Source organism: Pezoporus wallicus, unplaced genomic scaffold (genome assembly GCF_028554395.1).
Source record: "Pezoporus wallicus isolate ANWC-B61680 ecotype Strahan unplaced genomic scaffold, APGP_CSIRO_Pwel_v1 contig_7835, whole genome shotgun sequence".
Classification (NCBI taxonomy): Eukaryota; Metazoa; Chordata; class Aves; order Psittaciformes; family Psittacidae; genus Pezoporus; species Pezoporus wallicus.
In genome coordinates this window covers 259022-275816 of record NW_026636866.1, presented here as the reverse complement: position 1 = coordinate 275816, position 16795 = coordinate 259022, and the positions used below count along the sequence as shown (strand labels likewise).

Here is a 16795-nt window from a genome sequence, read left to right as displayed (position 1 = left end):
ACTGTTCCAAGCACACACGTTGTGTGAGGCAACACTTCTCAGCACACCCCATTCACAGCAGGCCTGACACCTGAGGAAAGGGCTCGCCGTTAGGCCAAGGGTACCCCATAGCCTTTATACTGTAAAAGGGGGCTCTTGTGGGGGCTCACCCCATCCAGATGGCCAGCACAGCCATCCCCATCCCACCGTGTCACAGGCTGAGGTTTAACAAGGAAAAGGGTCTCTTCTCCTAAGTAACAAGCGATGGGACAACGGGGAACGGCCTCAAGCTGCGCCAGGGGAGGTTTAGACTGGGTATTAGGAACAATTTCTTCACTGAGAGGGTGCTCAGGCATTGGCACAGGCAGGACAGCGGTGGAAGCGCTCACAAACGCGTCGATGAAGCTCTCAGTGACAAGGTTTAGCTGTGGCAGCGCGGAGGGAACGGCCGGACTCGATCGCAAAGATCATTCCCAACCCCGGCAACGCCGTTAACGCCACCATTTCGCCTTCGAGCTCGTTTGACCCACCGCCGCCACCGTATCCGCGTGCGAGGGGCGGGTGCACACGGCGGAGGTTCTTCCTCCTCCCTCCTCCTCCTCCTCCTCCTCCTCCTCCTCCTCCTCCTCCTCCTCCTCCTCCTCCTCCTCCTCCTCCTCCTCCTCCTCCTCCTCCTCCTCCTCCTCCTCCTCCTCCTCCCTCCTCCTCCTCTCCTCCTCCCTCCGCTGCCTCCGGTAGCGCCGCCGCCGCCATGGAGGGGGGGGTGCAGCTGCGCGCGGGTGAGCGGCGGCGCGGCGGGTGACGTCACCGCGCGGCGGGTTACGTCACCGCTAGGCGGGTTACGTCACCGCGCGGCTCCTGGGGGCGACCGTTGGCCTGAGGGAAGGACCAAGGGGAAGGGTGGGAGCGGCCCGGCGGCGGTGGCGGGGCTCCCCCTTTAGGCGCCCGGCAGCGGGCTCAGCTCTGCCTTCCCGCAGGTGCCTCCAAAGGCGACATCCGGCAGAAGGTGTGGGACTACCTGGAGGCCAGCGGCCTGGCCGATTTCCCGCGGCCGGTGCACCGCCGCATCCCTAACTTCAAGGTACGGCGGCCCGCCTGTGGCGGGTCTGGGCCGCTCCGTTCTGCTTTCTCCCTCCAAAGCTCCGGGCCCCGCCGAGCTCTGGAAGCTCCCCCCTGCGTGAGCAGGTAGCTGTGAACTGCGTGTTCTTGCGGGGTGTGCCGTTGGTCTGTGGCTGTGGTGGCAGAGCTCCGAAAAACAGCGTGCAAACTCACTTAACAGCGAGTAAAGAAATACAGGGGTCTGTACGTGACAATACATGGCAGGTGGTGTGCTGTGTTTAATCAGTGGGTACAAAAACGCCTTGTAAACGCAATAAATATATTTATGGATGGGGGAACCGAGGCATTCTGAACTGATTTCACTCCCCAGGGCCTTCAGTGGGTGTGTTGGGATGGAAACCTGAAGTCCCCCACCTTGTAGAGCTTAGCCTGGGAACACTGTGCTGCTAAAATGTGAATGGTGTTCAAGGTATTACTGGCAAAGTGTTGCTGGACAGTGGTGGGAGAATCCTTCCTCTGGCTTCATTGTGTCCCCAGTTTGATGGCTGGGAGGGGGAGATTTGGAAGGAGAGAAAGAAGAAGACTTTAAAAAAGTATTCATTTACTCAGGCCACTGCTTCACTGTCTGCCTGTTTTAAATCAGGCTTAGAGTGTGCAGCTACCTATCTGCCATGTATTGAAGAAACGATGACCAAATCAGCATTTTGGGGGTTGATGTTGGGTGTTTTAGGAGAACGTGATGACATGGGCTCTTCTTTTGCCCAAGGGACTGGCAGAAGCATTCTGCCTTAGTTTGGCATTAAGGTCAGGTAGGTGCTGAAGCAGTTGGAGAAAGTCTGAGGCTTTATCACACCCTAAAGCAAGGGCACGTCAGCTTAAGTTGCAAGAGGAATGTGTGCTCCGTTAAGCTTCAGCACCTTACTCAGCTAAGAAATGAGTCTTCTGAGTTCCGTAACTGAAAGAAGGCAGGTTTAGATTAGATATAAGGAAGAAGTTCTTCCCTGTGACGGTGGTGAGGCACTGGCACAGGGTGCCCAGAGAAGCTGTGGCTGCCCCATCCCTGGCAGTGTTCAAGGCCAGGTTGGACAGGGCTTGGAGCAGTCTGGTCTAGTGGAAGGTGAATATAGTGTCTGTAAAACACAGGCAGCCTTGTCCAGAAAGTCGTCATTTGAAAGAATTTTGGCGTGTGTTTAAAGGAATCTGTTTGCATTCATTGATTAAAAAAGTCTCCAGCTGTCAGTTAGGCATGAGTATAGGTGGAATTGGGCAAAGTGACTCACTTGGATCCTGTCTTTCTGAGGTCTGCAAGATACTAGCCAAGTGCTCAGCGTCTGTTGGTATGTGACAGTTTCTCATAGAAAACATCACAAAATTAACAGTATGTCCCTCATAGTTAAAAATCTGGAGAAATCCATTTCTTTGTAGGATGAAAGAGTGTAAAATGCTCATCTCTGCTGTTAACTCCTTGGTGATGTGCTGATATCTTATGAAAATAGGGTGCCTCGCATGCTGCAACAAGGCTTCTGGGTTTACAGGAGTTCAAAGCTGCCAGGACTGTAAAAATAAATCCTGATGCTCCCCAGAAGAACGCTCGCTTTCTAACACTAGAAGTAAGTGAATATGTTCTCTCTCGATTCCTCTCTTCACGCAGGGGTCTCACCAGGCTTGCTGCTCTATTAGAGAGCTGGATATATTCATCAGAGCACGTGAGATTAAAGTAGATCCTGACAAACCTCTCGAAGGTGTTCGGCTAGCTGCACTGCAGGTAACAGCACTGTTGCACCCCTGAGGAGAGTGGGACTGCTGTGCTTGGTGACATCTCATGGCCAAGCACTGCAATTTCTCGGGTGGGAGTTTTACTAGTCCTTAGCCTCATGAAGGTGTTCATGGAAGGATGTTTTTGCCTTTTTTTTTGGCAAATGGCAAAGCTGCAGGTAGAGTTTGGGGAAATTAGTATCTTTCTGCAGAGCAATAGCAGTTTCCCTGTCATTGTAAGCATGACGGTTTACATGTTTGCATCCATCTTATTCCCCGAAACATGTAAGGTAGCCTTACCTCAAATTGTGTTATGTTTATCACAACATGAGTGTGTGACAGACTTACCTCAGACCTGTGTGTGTTCACCAGCTTATACGTGTAATTCATGTGTGGCACGCTCTTTACATCAACCGTCATGTCTTGGCATCTGTTTCTCAAATAAAACCTTGCCTGGGATTTTGCCATACTTGAGGGCATTCATCTACAAGCACTACACCATCAGCGGTGCTAACTAATCGATGGCAAATGAGATAAACAACATGGAGACCTAAAGGACAATAAAAATATTTCTTTAGTGTAAAATGAGCCCAGTTCCTTTTAATGTGAGAACTTTTGTTACACAGGCAAGGAAGACTTTGTTGGTTCCCATGCCACGTCTGAGAAGTGGACTGTTCAATAAGATTGTTCCACCTCTAGGTGCAACTAAGGAGATCCTGCGAATATGTGCTACATCTCAAGTAAGAATGAAGAATGGGGGAGGTCTGAATTAAGTGGTGGAGGAGCATTGTGTCATGATAGTCCAACTAAAAGTTGGAAAACCAGGTGCTATGTGACATATTGTTCTGCTAGAGTGTTATTCCTGGTTTTTAGGTACATACCCACCATTAATAATCTTTTTGTTGGTAGTTAAATCATGAGGAAATTGAGTATTTTCATTATATTTTATTAAAAGAATGGTATTGATATTTTCTGAGTGCTTTTTGGAACATTGAGCAACTTTAATAGGTGAGTTCTTTAGGTTTATAATAAATAGCTCTCCCGTATTCTGCAGTTTTCAGTTAGTGAACCCTATGAGGAATATTTCAGTGTTTGCTTTTTTTTTTGCATAATCTGGTCAATAGAATATTAGGTGTTACTAAACAGGAAAGATCAATTCGTTTAGAATCCTAAGTTTAAGGAAACTTTTATTCTGCCGTTTGCATCAACCCAGGTACAAAAATGCGTTACCGGTTTTCTTTTGAATTGTAGTATGTTGCTGCCCTCTTGTGTTCAAGTATCGTGCTGTACAGCTAAAGCTATTCGGCAGAGAAACCCGTGTGGTATTTTTTGCACTTTTATTTTATATGAAAATGTAAATTCTGCAGAATGACTAGGCAAGCTACGTGGGTTTATTTTGTTCTTTATCTCCTGCTAAAGGCAATAGAGTTCTACAGTAATCCTGTTTATAACCGAGGGTTGTAAATGAATGGCAATTAGTGGTGACTTTCTTTGTTGGAAGTTCCACTAAAGTCGTTAACTAATTAAGCTTCTCGGTATTGAAGAGCACTTTTGAAAGAGACCATTCTCTTGACCTGCTTCGAGCCTTGTATCTGACCTGTGATCTTACCACCATGTGTCTGTTTTTCCCCCCAACCAAAAGTACTAACAAATAAATGCTATTAGCAGTTTGTATTTACAAAGCACTGTGGAAACAATTCTTACCACACTCCTACAAAGTGGATAATGAGTATTGTTACTGACAGTCACAAATTACTGATATTTGGGGGAGGGGGGGGTGTTCTCTACAGAGAAAATTTGGCTTTTTTACTGTGAGGATTAATTTAGCACAAAGTCGCATTGGTTCGAGGAGGATTTACATTACACTGTACACATATATTAAGAGTGAATGGATCAGAAGATACCTTTTTAAAAGTTCTAAACCTCTGATCGTGGAAATCCCAAGTAAAAGCCAGATTTTAATTTCTGCAGCTCTCAACAGAATTTCGTTAGGACGTATTCTTTAGAAAGGAGCCTGAAGAGGGGTGGGAGCAGGGAGAGAGGGGGAGGAAAAAAGAAAGGCAGGAATGTAGGTTTTTTTCTTTCTGCTTCTCTTCTGTGTTTTTCTGTTCATTAGCATCTCTGGTAAAAAGTTTGGGTAAAGATGGCTTAGCTTGGCAGTGGCACATCCCAGATGATGATCACGCAGCAAAGTGTTGAAGAATGTATTCTCAGGGAACACGTAGGCAGATATGGAAGGTGCTTTTAAAGATGCAGGTATAGGGAAACTGGCAGTACAGCAGCTGCAGTGTGGAGTGTAATCCAGCTTGGGTACCTGGTTGTGACTTCTGGCGAACAGCTTAACATCTTTATGCTGTAGCTGCCTGTGCGTAAACTAACTTTGTGATTTGTATGTGAGAATTAATGAATGTGTAGTGCTCTGTTATTCCTCATGGGCATGAATATTAGGACTTTGAGCTGGTAGTAGTAATAGGGTAGGAAGTGTCATTTGCCCTAATTTTTAGAAATTAATGTCCAGTAAAGGGTTTCAAAATACAAGACTTCGATCCTAAATAACCTTGCTTTAAAAAGTGCCCACCTCCCTCAGGCCTTCTTGAAGTGTGCCAAAATTCTTGTCACTGTGGTAGGGAATCTATTCTAGGATTCCCTAGAGGATAACTTTCCAGACAGATGCAGCTTGGCTATACATGGAAGAAACACTTTGAAATGTGGGGAGTTACTTGGATTTATCAAAATACTCTGGATTTCTGCCTCACTGGTTGAAAGACTGCACTCTGCAAACCTAATATTATGTTATTCTTGCAGGGTATAAAAGAATACAGTGTGCCTGTAGGTCTTGAGGGGAAAGCACAAGTGGACTTGGTTGTTGTAGGATCAGTGGCTGTCTCTGAAAAAGGTAAGCTAAAGCCTTGTCAGGAGCTTTTCAGGAGGAGGGTCCTAAGTCACGATTCACAGTCTCAGTAGGCTGCACTACATGTTCCTTTTGGCAGACCCAAACATGTCTTTGGAACTGAATTACAGTCTTTGAGTTCTGTCTGTTCTGTGTGACAAGTCACTGATCCCAGTTCAACCAGGAAGAATTGATGCCTGCTTCACGATAGTGCTGGTACAGCTTGGTGGGCAGACAGCAATGTGGTTTAGAGTGTGAGGGACAGTGTATTGGCCTGCAGTAGAACTATTCAGCAGTCAATTTTTGTTTCAGTTTATTTTTTTCTAAGAATCAGAAAGGGCTCCCTGTTCAGAGGATCTGCTCTGCTTGCAAGGGCGTGTGAAAGCACATGTGTTACTGCTGATTCAGTACCAATTTGGGGATCAGATTTTGCATTTTCCAGTATTTTGAAGACCTGCTGGTGGTGAATAATTTTCCACTGATTTATCCATTCTTTATCCATTGCCTAAAGCTAACATGGTTTTTGTATGTGAGCTGGGGTTCCTCTTTACCCACGTAAAGTTAACCTATGTTTGACGTGAGTAGAGGGTTCTAATTACAATGGGTAAACAGGATTCTGCATTAACTGAATTGGTCTAAATGCGGTTTATTCTGAATTGGAGGCTCCTGGGCTCCTTTAGGAGTTCATTAAAACTAATGTTTTATTTTCATTTCAGTGCTGATTACAAGGAAAGCTGCATTCTATGAGAGACACTGATGTGGTTTTTTTTTTCTTGAATTACAACTCTGTGCTTGGTTTATCTGTTGCAGGCTGCTTAGTTTAATTGCATGCTTTTGACAGCAGCCCACCTTTCCACTCTGCTGTTCCTGCACTTACTATCACTGTTTACTTTTGTGTATTTTAGGCTGGAGAATTGGAAAAGGGGAAGGTTATGCAGACATGGAGTATGCGATGATGGTGTCAATGGGTGCGGTGCAGGAGGATACACCTGTAGTTACTATTGTGCATGACTGTCAGGTAAGTTAAAATATCCCCTCTTTAGTGGTGATTCAGAACTATGTGAGAGTGAATGGTTTGTCTGGAGAAGAGACTTAGCATGGTGTTGGTGTGACATTTTTACTTTGTTTCCACCATCACTGGCAGATTTTCCTATGCTGCAAGACATCAGGGATGGTGTGCAATTTTAATTCGTTTTACCTGCTTAACAGATTTCTTCTTCCATGTAGGTGGTCGACATAGCAGAAGAGCTTCTTGGTGATCATGATTTAACTGTGGATTATATACTCACTCCAACAAGAACTATCAAAACCAATTGCAAACGACCAAAGCCTCAGGGAATAATATGGCATAAGGCAAGTTACTTCTGCTAATGGTGGCGTAGTGGTATCAACATTCTGTTGATCACTCCCTCATTTTTACGTATAAATGCATTTCTTGTGTTAGAAATACTTGGAAAAGGAGTAAATGTGTTAGATGGTTAAATGAAACAAAACAGCAGCATCTGTGTTCAGTGATTTTTAAGTGGTAATTGTGAGGAGGAGAAATACATTACTGAAGCCCAGGTTGCTGTTCCAGATGGAATATGGGGTGAGAGTAAGTGGAAACATTGTGAATTTTTAAGGCTGACTTTGTTTCTTGTAGTTGTTTGTAGTATAATAGTCAATGTAAGCTGAGGGGCTTCTCCACCTTATGTTTTACTCAGTGCTCGTTTAGGTTGGCTCTATTCATTTTCTGGAGCCTGTACCTATGAGAACTTCATTGCTTTAGGCTGCGTAGGAGTAGTAGAGTATGTGGTGCTCTGGTTGTGAAAGGAAAGGACCTTGGTGGCTGGTACACTGCTGTTTACGTAGCAGATTAACTTTCAAACAATAGATTAAGTTTGTGGCTGGAGTTTGTTTTCAGGTGGATGACTATATCTATAGAGTTTATACTACTTTAAGTCATTATTTATTGATAACTATTTTTTATGGGTTTGAACTTTCCCTCCACCCATGCTTCAGATTGTCAGAAACTTTTAATAGCTTCACAAATGGTTTCAGAAGAGCATTTAGTGAACTGTTTTACTGGAAGTTCATGCTGGGAAAATTCTTTCTTTGTCATTAGATTTTCATTCCTAAAATCAACCAGTTAGGGATCAGACGCAATCCTGCGTGACTGAGTAACAGTAGGAACACCGAAATGAGGAGCAGTGTACCAATGTCTTGCAGAAACCACTGAGGAATTATTAGTGAATACTTCTAGGGAAATGAAGAGTTATTTGTTAAGCATGTGCCAAACAGCAAAAAGACTTAATTTGTTAAGGTAATGTATCTACAACAAACAATTCTAGCCAGTACTATTTTTGTTCCTATAGTGGGAGAGTGTTTTACCCTGCTTGTGGTTGAGGATTTGAGGTTATAAATAAATAAATAAAAGGTCTGTCTGTACCAGTGCATTTTTTCCATTGAATTATTTTTGAATACTAATTTTTTTAGGATATTATTGAATGTAATTGTTCTGAAGGCCTGCCCCTTGTGCTCCATCCATCTTGCCAACATACTTTTGATCACAGGCTGACTGCCTTAGTGTCAGACTTCAGTCTCAGTAAGTGGCCTTGCTAACACTTTTTTTTTTTTTTCCTTTCTTTCTGTTCTGTCTCATTCCCTTTAGCAGTGACATTTTTTAAAGGTCTGGGGAACCTTGCAGGGGCTGTTGAATTCCTGTGAAACTTTAGCTGCTCATGAAAGGTCAGTCAGACGCAAGTGATGTATTAAATTTGATGTTACCTTTGCGTTTCTTGGCTTTTCAGAGAAAAAGAAATATAATAATATACGTCTCATAAACTAATGAAATGTCTGCCACAGCTCCTTATCCTTCTTTGTAAGGCTTGAGAAGAGATGTTTTATAGAGTCATAGCTAAAGCTTGTGCCACACTGACTTCAGCCAGTTTGCATGAGATGGTGAAACTTTTTCTCTAGTAATCTCCATGTTAGTGATGTTGTCTGAAACAGAGCTCTCACTGAATATCCTACAGCTTTCACTGGTAAGGGAGCACGTTACACTATGGACCCTTTGTTTGAGTATTTACATGTTGATTTAACACATCAAGCAGCTTTTGGCTGTTCTTCAGAGCGTATGTTGATTAGCTAATAATATTGGAGAATACTAGCCTCAGCAGGAATAATCTTTGCGTTTCTGTAGTTTTGGGACAAGATCAAAGTGTTGTGTCTATATGAAGAAGGTGGCAAATAGCATTATTCTCTCTCAGAGATCTGAACAACTTGTGTATTTGTGTATGGTTTGTTTGTGCTTGTGGTGGTAACTCCTATGTTCAACTCTTCACAGAGGGTCTTGGAGGTGGGAGGTCTAGTTAATCGACCGGGTGTTAAAAATGCAGGATTTGGTACAGACTATTTAAGTGTTTGTCCTTTGACGTTTCCTGGTTGCTTTTGCATCCTTTTCTCATCCTTGTCTCTACATCTTTTTCTCCTTCAAATCCTGGCTTTACTGGTGCATTCCTGTGCCTCAGATCAAAACTAAATGAACCAAGAGGTAGTCGGTAAATAAATAACCCACTTCTAACTGTGGTGTTTTGTCAATAGAAGGTAGCTAAACTTTATTGTTAAGATTTGTGATGCCTAAAATACATTGCAAAAAAGTTATTCAGGAACATGGCTGGATCAAGCCAAGACAATGATTTAGGAGCTTAAATTAAAGGTGTTTGCAAACATGGGATTACAGCTAAATACTGCTGAAGGATGTGCTTTGCTGAAGCTGTTAGGATAAATAGCCATTAATGCTCACACCGCTTTCAGCTGGAAAGAGGTAAGAAAGTACTTATGCAGCTAACAAAATGCATGTCTCCAGGCTAGATTTCTGTGCTCAAAGAGGTACTGTATTTTCCTGGAATGGTTTTGTTTGTTATGTGCTATGTAGGAAAGGAGTAAAGTGTCAGATATGGGAAGGGGTAAATAGGTTTTCTTCTGTGCGTAAGTGATTTGCTTCTTGGGGTAATTGGCATCACTTGCTCTCAGTTGCCTTCTTTCAGTTCTTCTCAGTGCAGAATTTCCAACTGAGCTGTTTCTTGCTGTACGTTTTTACAGACAGGAGGATGAGAATGACTTGGTGTGATTTTTGTAACAGAAATGCATTTGTAAGGAAATACGGGAGCTACAATATTATTAATACCAAAGAAGCATTGTCAGTATCAGTGCTAGGCACTCTGGAAACACTTCTAAATACAGAGGTAGTACTGCAGTGTGTGTATGGGGAAGCTTTCTCCATCTCAGTTCAGGGTTTTGAGAAATCAGTATGTGCTTTTGGAGGACAGCAAGAGCTGCTAAGAGCTGAACACTCTGGAAAACTGTATTTGGATGCCAGTGGAGAGTTATTTGGCTTCATCTATCTTGCAGATCTAACCCATTGTTTCTGGGAACTCTGAACTCATGAGGCAACTTACTTCTCATTTAGTATTTTGTATGGGTAGCTATGATCTTTATCTATGACACTGTATATTATATTGTCACAATTGCAGAGTTATTTGTGCTGTGCTTATTTTAAATTGAAACTATACAGACCAATTAAAATATTTGGGGTCATGAAGAGGGAAATGAGAGTAGTTGGTAGAAAAAACAGTATATTCTAGCAAGCATTTCCTTCTGTTTTTTCAATCATTCTTCTGCTGAGAATTTTATGGAAGTAGGAAAATTATTTTTTTTCCCAAAATAAAATGAACTGGGGGGAATCCCTGCATCTGAAGTTGAAAGAATTTAGTGTGCAGTGACAGAGATGGAAACTATCTGACAACAAATAGCTTTTGATTCGGGTCTGTGATAGAATATTTGGTAAGTAAAATAATGTTGTTTTAAAGCTCAAATTCACACTCAAAACTCAAGCTGACAGAACCTTTAGCAGGGACATAGCGTTGTCATCAGAAGAAAATTGTGGTTAGTTTAGCCAAGGCTTTGCTTTGTGGAGGGATAGCATGAGCAGGGCATGCTTCCATGCATGGTTAAACATCTCAACACCTTTGCAAGTCTGACCCTTGCTACAGAGTCCACAGATTCAGTTTTTTGCTGATGGATTCCAAGTGTGGGTTGCATAAGTTTCTCCTGAGGGACACTAGCAGACTTCATGGGCTGCCAGCTCCCAGAAATATGCCCTGGGATTGCGTGCACATATTTGGACATTTTGTGCAAATGAATGATAAAATGTTAAACTGTGCTGGCCCATCCCAGCTGTCTTGGCTTTCTCTGTGCTTTAAAACCCTGTGAGCTCAGTGTTCATTTAAACAAGCAACTGATTAAAGAGACAACACGAGAAGCAGACTCTGTCCTGAAAGCCGTTACGAACGGTCTTGGGTCAGAGACCCCTCTGGGTGGGCAGAGATGAATTTTTCAGGCATCTTTTGCCTACCAGCTAAATACCTGGAGGGGCTGGTGCATCTGCTAAACATTGATTGTTGTGTTCACAGGCTTCCTCAAAGGATGCAGCACCATCGTCTCTCTCCATTTTGAGCTACATGTTCCTACATCAGTTGATGTGTGCAGATGAGTAGCTGTGCGAAGCAGAATTAAATAGCAGACCTAGAATGCTCTCCAGTCTCTAGCTGCCCTTCCCTCATGTGCCATATATTAGAACTGCACCACTTCTGCTGCCAGGGAAATCAAAGTGGTATTTGGCTTGGCCTGTGCTATATCAGGGGTCAGCATTGCTCATTCTGTCAGAGGACAAATACATCTTTCATTTTGCCCAGCAAAATATTGAAAGTGGCCACATTCACTGTTCTGGAATAACAGAGGCTGAAGAGAGCCTTGATGTTCTAGCAGAGCAGTTGCAGAAGTCCATCTGCCACTACGTTGTTTTGGGACCAAACCAGGTGTCATAAGAGTGGATGCTCGGGGTTAAGTGTTGGGAGATTTGTGTTGGCACTCAGTACCCAAGACTGTTTTCTTCAGGTTTCTGTCAGAAAGGGGCCACGTTTCCCTTCTCAGCTCCTTTCCCATAGCCCACTCCTTGTGTGTCAGAAGAATTCATCTACCCTGCTGTCCTCTTTCCCCAAGGCTCTCCCAAGCCATGGCAGAGAGTAGGCAGGATTGTTAAATGATGAATTGCTTTTGGTGAAGTTATTTTTAACCTGAATCACATCAGTTACTGAGTTTATAGTGCAGACCCACAAACACTTCTGTTGGCCAACCCCAGAGGGCTGAAGTATGGAACTGGCCTGGGAATTGGTGGTCAAGGAGTAATAAGAAACTTCTTCAGCTGGCTTCACTGCCAAAGCCAATCATTTAGCTAAATCCCAACACTCAGTACAAAGTTTACAAACATCAATAAATGGTTTGGCCTTGACTTTTTAGGGATGAGGGGAACAGGGGAAGAAACTTCTACCACTGGGTTTGCCCAGATCTGCATAACGGGGTCAAGCAGACCTGGGATAGAACCCAAGTCTGGCTTAGCCTAAAGCAGTAGGTCAGGCTAGGAAGGAGTGACCAGACAGCACAGAACCAAGAAACGTGCAGCTTGTTTGAAAGAGAGGGGGAATATCTTTGGCCTGTTTCCACATGGAAATAAATCATTGCAATCCTCCACAACTCAAAAGACAAAAGAAACTTTTTGCATGATCATAATTAGCAACACATTGTACTACCACAGAGCTCTTTTGTTTGCTATTTTGCAACAGAGCAGAGGAAGCTTTTTTCTTCTCCTCTGCCACCCACTGCCCCCTTTGCCCTTTTGGCTCTCATCCCCTGCACCCCAAAAAAGTTAGTGAATTGGTTTGTTGATTTGAAACTCTGGAATCCCAAAGTGAGTTTCTGTTGTTCCTTCAATAAAAAAGTGGGGGAAAATAGGGAAGTATTTAGGAGGTTTGGCCCAGCTGAAAGATTCTGTAGGACCTCAAGGAAACAAACCCTTAAGGTAAATCCTCTGTCTTTCTTTTGTGGCAGAAGGATGTCAGTTGCCAGTGTCAGAACTTGTCTGATGTAGGTTGTTTTACAGTTTTTTACAGTTTTCTATTATAAAACAAATCCAAGTGCCTAATCATCTGACTTTGTTGGTTTGGTACTGTAAAGGCAACTTTTTGTTATATCTGCATGGGACTGAATTTAAGGTATTGATAGGTTCACTTCCTGGTGGTGTTTGATCAAAGCTTCAGCTTTTATAGAAAACAACAGTTCATAGTCCTCGTGAAGACATTTCTGCTGTTGTAACTACATCTTCCCAAGTTTGCAGGGAGCCTGAAACAGTAGCTCCAAGAGCTCCAGTCAGATGCCAAAAATTACTGGTCGTTCTAGTGAGAGGAGAGGCCATGTTGAAGCCTGGCCAGGCAAAATCTTTTAGAGAGTATGCTAGCCCTGGCTTATCTGAATCCTTTCCTTGGTTTGTCCTTAAAAGAGTGGGGGTTCCAGGGATCATCCTCTCAGTGCCTTTTTCTTTGGTTCCCTTCATCTACAAAGTGGTGAGGGTTTGCCATTGGTAGCATTGATCTTTCTAACTGAACACCCAGTCCATGCCTTGGGAACCAACTTTAATTTCAGGGTGAAAGGAACTGTACATACACCTGTTAAGAGGTTGAGGTTGTGCCTTGGACCCAGGAGTAATTAGCTGCATGAGAATAGAAAAATGTTTTTCCTGTTTAGTTTAATTAGCATTACACATAGAAATTTGACAGAGGACAACAAATGTTCCCAATTTTTGGCCAGTAAAAACAAAGTAAGATGGTTTCAACCATTGACGTTGTATTGCCCAAGGAAGGGGAGTTTGCTATCAAACACAGCAGTCTGAATTCTTGGCTGAGAAAATCAAATCAGTCCAAAAATCCATATATAAATCCAAGAGCAATAACTCTTCAAAATCTGAAAATGGCATGTACCTTTCAGAGTACAGGAGCTCCTGGAGCCCCAAAGGAAGTCCTTGCTTCTCTATCCTGCTACCAGATCAGGCCAGATTTGTTCAGAAATTGTTCTCAGCTGTAAAGCTTGCATGTTTAAGCGGCATGATCCCAAACACCTTGACTCTGGGTCTGCAGTGTGGCAGAGTGGAGGTGGCCTCTTTCATCCTGGATAGTCCTATTGGGCTATTTTGTTTTATATTAACAGGTTGGACAGACTTTATGTAAATTATAATTTTATTTGGTTTCAGCCTGAAATAAAACTTGCTGATTTGCTCCTCAGAAGAGGAGCCCTGGGAATATGTAACAGACTTTTGTTGACTGGCTTTCCTGTTACCTTAACCTACTGTTGCCCCCACCCTGTCTTTGATTTTACTCCAGTCACTTCAGAGCTGGGCTACTCTCCCTGGAGACCTGTGAATTTTAGACTTGATGTGGTGCTGTGTCCTGGGTTCAGCAGTAGCAGTCATGTTTCTCCTTCTTGGTAGCTGGTGCGGTGCAGTGCAGTATTTTGACTTTCGGCCTGGGAACAGAGCTGATAACACTGATGTTTTGGTTTGGCCAAGGACTTTGTGAGCCTCATGCTCTGCCAGGGAGGAGGGGAAGCCGGGAGGAAGCAGAGACAGGATACCTGACCCAAGCTAGCCAAAGAGGTATTCCATACCACAGCACATCATGCCCAGGATGTAACGGGGAGTTAGCCGGAAGGGCTGGGAGACTGCGCGGTTGGAGGAGGTATCGGTCAGAGCTTGGTCGGGCTGGGGGGAGCGAGTTATCGGTCGGCTGGTGGTGAGCTGATGTATTCTCTTCCCTTGTTATTTCCTTATCATTATTATTATTGGTGGTAGCACCAGTGATTTGTGTTATACCTTAGTTACTAAACTGTTCTTATCTCAACCTATGGGAGTTGCATTCTTTTTGATTCTCCTCTCGGTCCTTCTGGGAGTAGGGAGAGGGAAAGAAGGGGGCAGTGAGTGAACGAGTTACCGGACTGGGTTTAAACCACAACATGCTGCCAGACAATCAAACTCACTTTGACTGTAATTGTAGAACCAAGAATTGAGGGGCTCGGAGATATGAGGGAGATCTGAGCTGGGAGATCTGCAAGCGTATTCTAGCCAGGATATGCTTGTGCTAGTCCAGTGCAGCCTTCTGCGAAGTATAGAGGCTCATAAGCTTGGGTGCAGTACCCTGCTAGAGTGGCTTGCTCAGTGTGTGGGCTACTCAGGTGTCACTTCCCTGGGTTCTGTTTTGTTCCCTAAAATTAAGAATTGGATCTTGTGTTGATGGATGTTCTGCTTGTCCAGCAGCCAAGTACAAATTATTCCTCTTTCCAACTGCAGTTTGCAAGCCAAGAGCTAGACCACATTAGCCAGGGAGCCACTGTGTTTCCTGCCAGTCAGTGAATGCAGCCTGGGGCATCTCATGCCTGAGATGGATAGGGTTCAGCTGTTGAGAGGAAGAGCCCTTCCAGAAAAGCTGCTTGTGAACTGGGAGTGGATGGAAGTTGGTAGAAGATTCACAGTTTTGAAGAATGTCTGGGTCCGGGTGCTCTTCCGTTCTGTTCCGTGACCCAACCCAGCAGACTGTTGTGAGATCTGATGAGTAGCTGCGGGTGGTGTGTGAAGTTGGATGACAAAAGGGAGAGGGAGGCTGTGATCTGTTGATGTGCTGCAACCAGAGAACGTGCCTCCAGCTGGGCCCACATTCAGAGGAGCCCCGCTACAAGGCACGCTCCCCAGCTGCAAACTTCACACCATCGTCCCTCCCTATTGTGTGACCCAGCCTACGGGATACCCTGTTTTGGGGGAAAAGAGCACAAGGAGATATGTAGGATGAAAGTGCCTGATGGTTTCATGAATTACGGGCATGTAAGATTCTGCCAGAGCAGGAGCGCAGGCCCTCAGTCAAAGCAAATATTAAGGGATAACAATGAGAATGCAAATCTGAAAACACTCTGATAAATAAATGTCAAAATCTAGTAGTTCTGAGTTTGGTTTTGATTTTCCTGCTGGATCTACATTGTGCTGCTTGCTTAAAGAGTAACTAATGTTTATTTTTGTCCTGCAGTGTGTATTTAGGGAGGAACTTCAGAATCAGGCCAGCAATTTGTAACACTTTGAATACTCTGGCACTCTGAATGGTAGCAGTATAATAAGGTTCCTCTTTTTATGGTGCAAATGGGTGCTAATGGTTGTTGTCTCTTTCTGGAAGGTGAGAAATCTCATAATTGTATCTGTCTTCCTCCTTTTTAGGTCACCTCTGAGATGCTGGGAAAAATCCCCATCCTGAGGAGTCTTCACTACAAGGAGAAGCTGGCTGGCAAGGATGTGACCCTCCAAGATGCACATTCAGACTTTGCAAATACCAAAAAAACAGCAGCATTAAATCAGAGGGCAACGGCTGAAAATATAAGACCGCAGGCTGCTATGGGCTCAGCTGAAATAGGAAAACACTGTGTTGAAGGTGATTCTTTAAGTCCCAGATTAGACGGATCTGGCAGGATTACTACCGTGTACCTGGGGAACATACCTCCCAGTGTAAGAGTGAGCGAGCTGAAATGTGCTTTGAGGGAATTCCATGTAACTCCTTTACGACTGAATTGGCAAGGAGCACAGCACAGGGCTTTTCTCGATTACAAGGATAAACCAACCGCAGAGAGTGCTGTATCCTCTTTGAAAGGCTTGAGCCTCGGGGGTTATCCTTTGCGAGTTGAGCTGGCCAAAAATCAGAGAAGCAAAGGGCAAGTAGAAATCAATAGTCAGAAATGAATATGAATAGAGGGGGAAAAAAATAGGCGTTTTCATTGTTTTGTGAGAAGCGAGTCTAAGTTTTCAAGAATATTAGTATTTCCTCTGCTTTCTGCAGGCTAAACAACAAAGTGGAGACAGCTTTTCAAACAAATGAGGCATGCATCTCACAGCTGCCTCATTTCTGCAGTTGTATATGTAAAGTGTATTTGTCAAGACAGATGACAGAAGTGCCATTTCTCTGAACAATTATCCACAAAGTACCTGCACTCTGTGAATTTGTTTTTGGGTTTTTTTTGGGGGGTGTGGGAGTTGGTTTGCTGTTTGGTTAGTACGTTTTTGAGGCCTGGATCAAAAAACTGCCCCTTGGTAGCTGTGTGCGGCCATGTATAGTGAGGTGGTTATGTTCTGTCAGCTAAAGGTTGTACCTGCAAACGCGTACTTGTGAGCTTGAAAGCCAGCTGCAGAAAATCTGTCATAAGGCTTACAAT

The 16795-nt window shown here is 43.9% G+C and overlaps 1 protein-coding gene across 2 annotated transcripts; it reads left to right on the top strand.

The window, feature by feature from the left end:
- Positions 1–713: 713 nt before the first annotated feature.
- MTHFSD (methenyltetrahydrofolate synthetase domain containing) lies at positions 714–16795 on the top strand. 2 transcript variants are annotated; one of them, XM_057401888.1, is made up of 9 exons: positions 714–758; positions 957–1060; positions 2690–2803; positions 3420–3533; positions 5599–5689; positions 6589–6701; positions 6911–7036; positions 15810–16020; positions 16423–16795. In XM_057401888.1, exons 1-9 carry the CDS (start codon positions 731–733, stop codon positions 16425–16427), a joined length of 906 nt encoding a protein of 301 aa, XP_057257871.1. In that variant the 5' UTR covers positions 714–730; the 3' UTR covers positions 16428–16795. The 2 variants fall into 2 exon arrangements, with proteins under 2 accessions (XP_057257871.1, XP_057257870.1); XM_057401887.1 differs by having other exon boundaries at positions 15810–16795.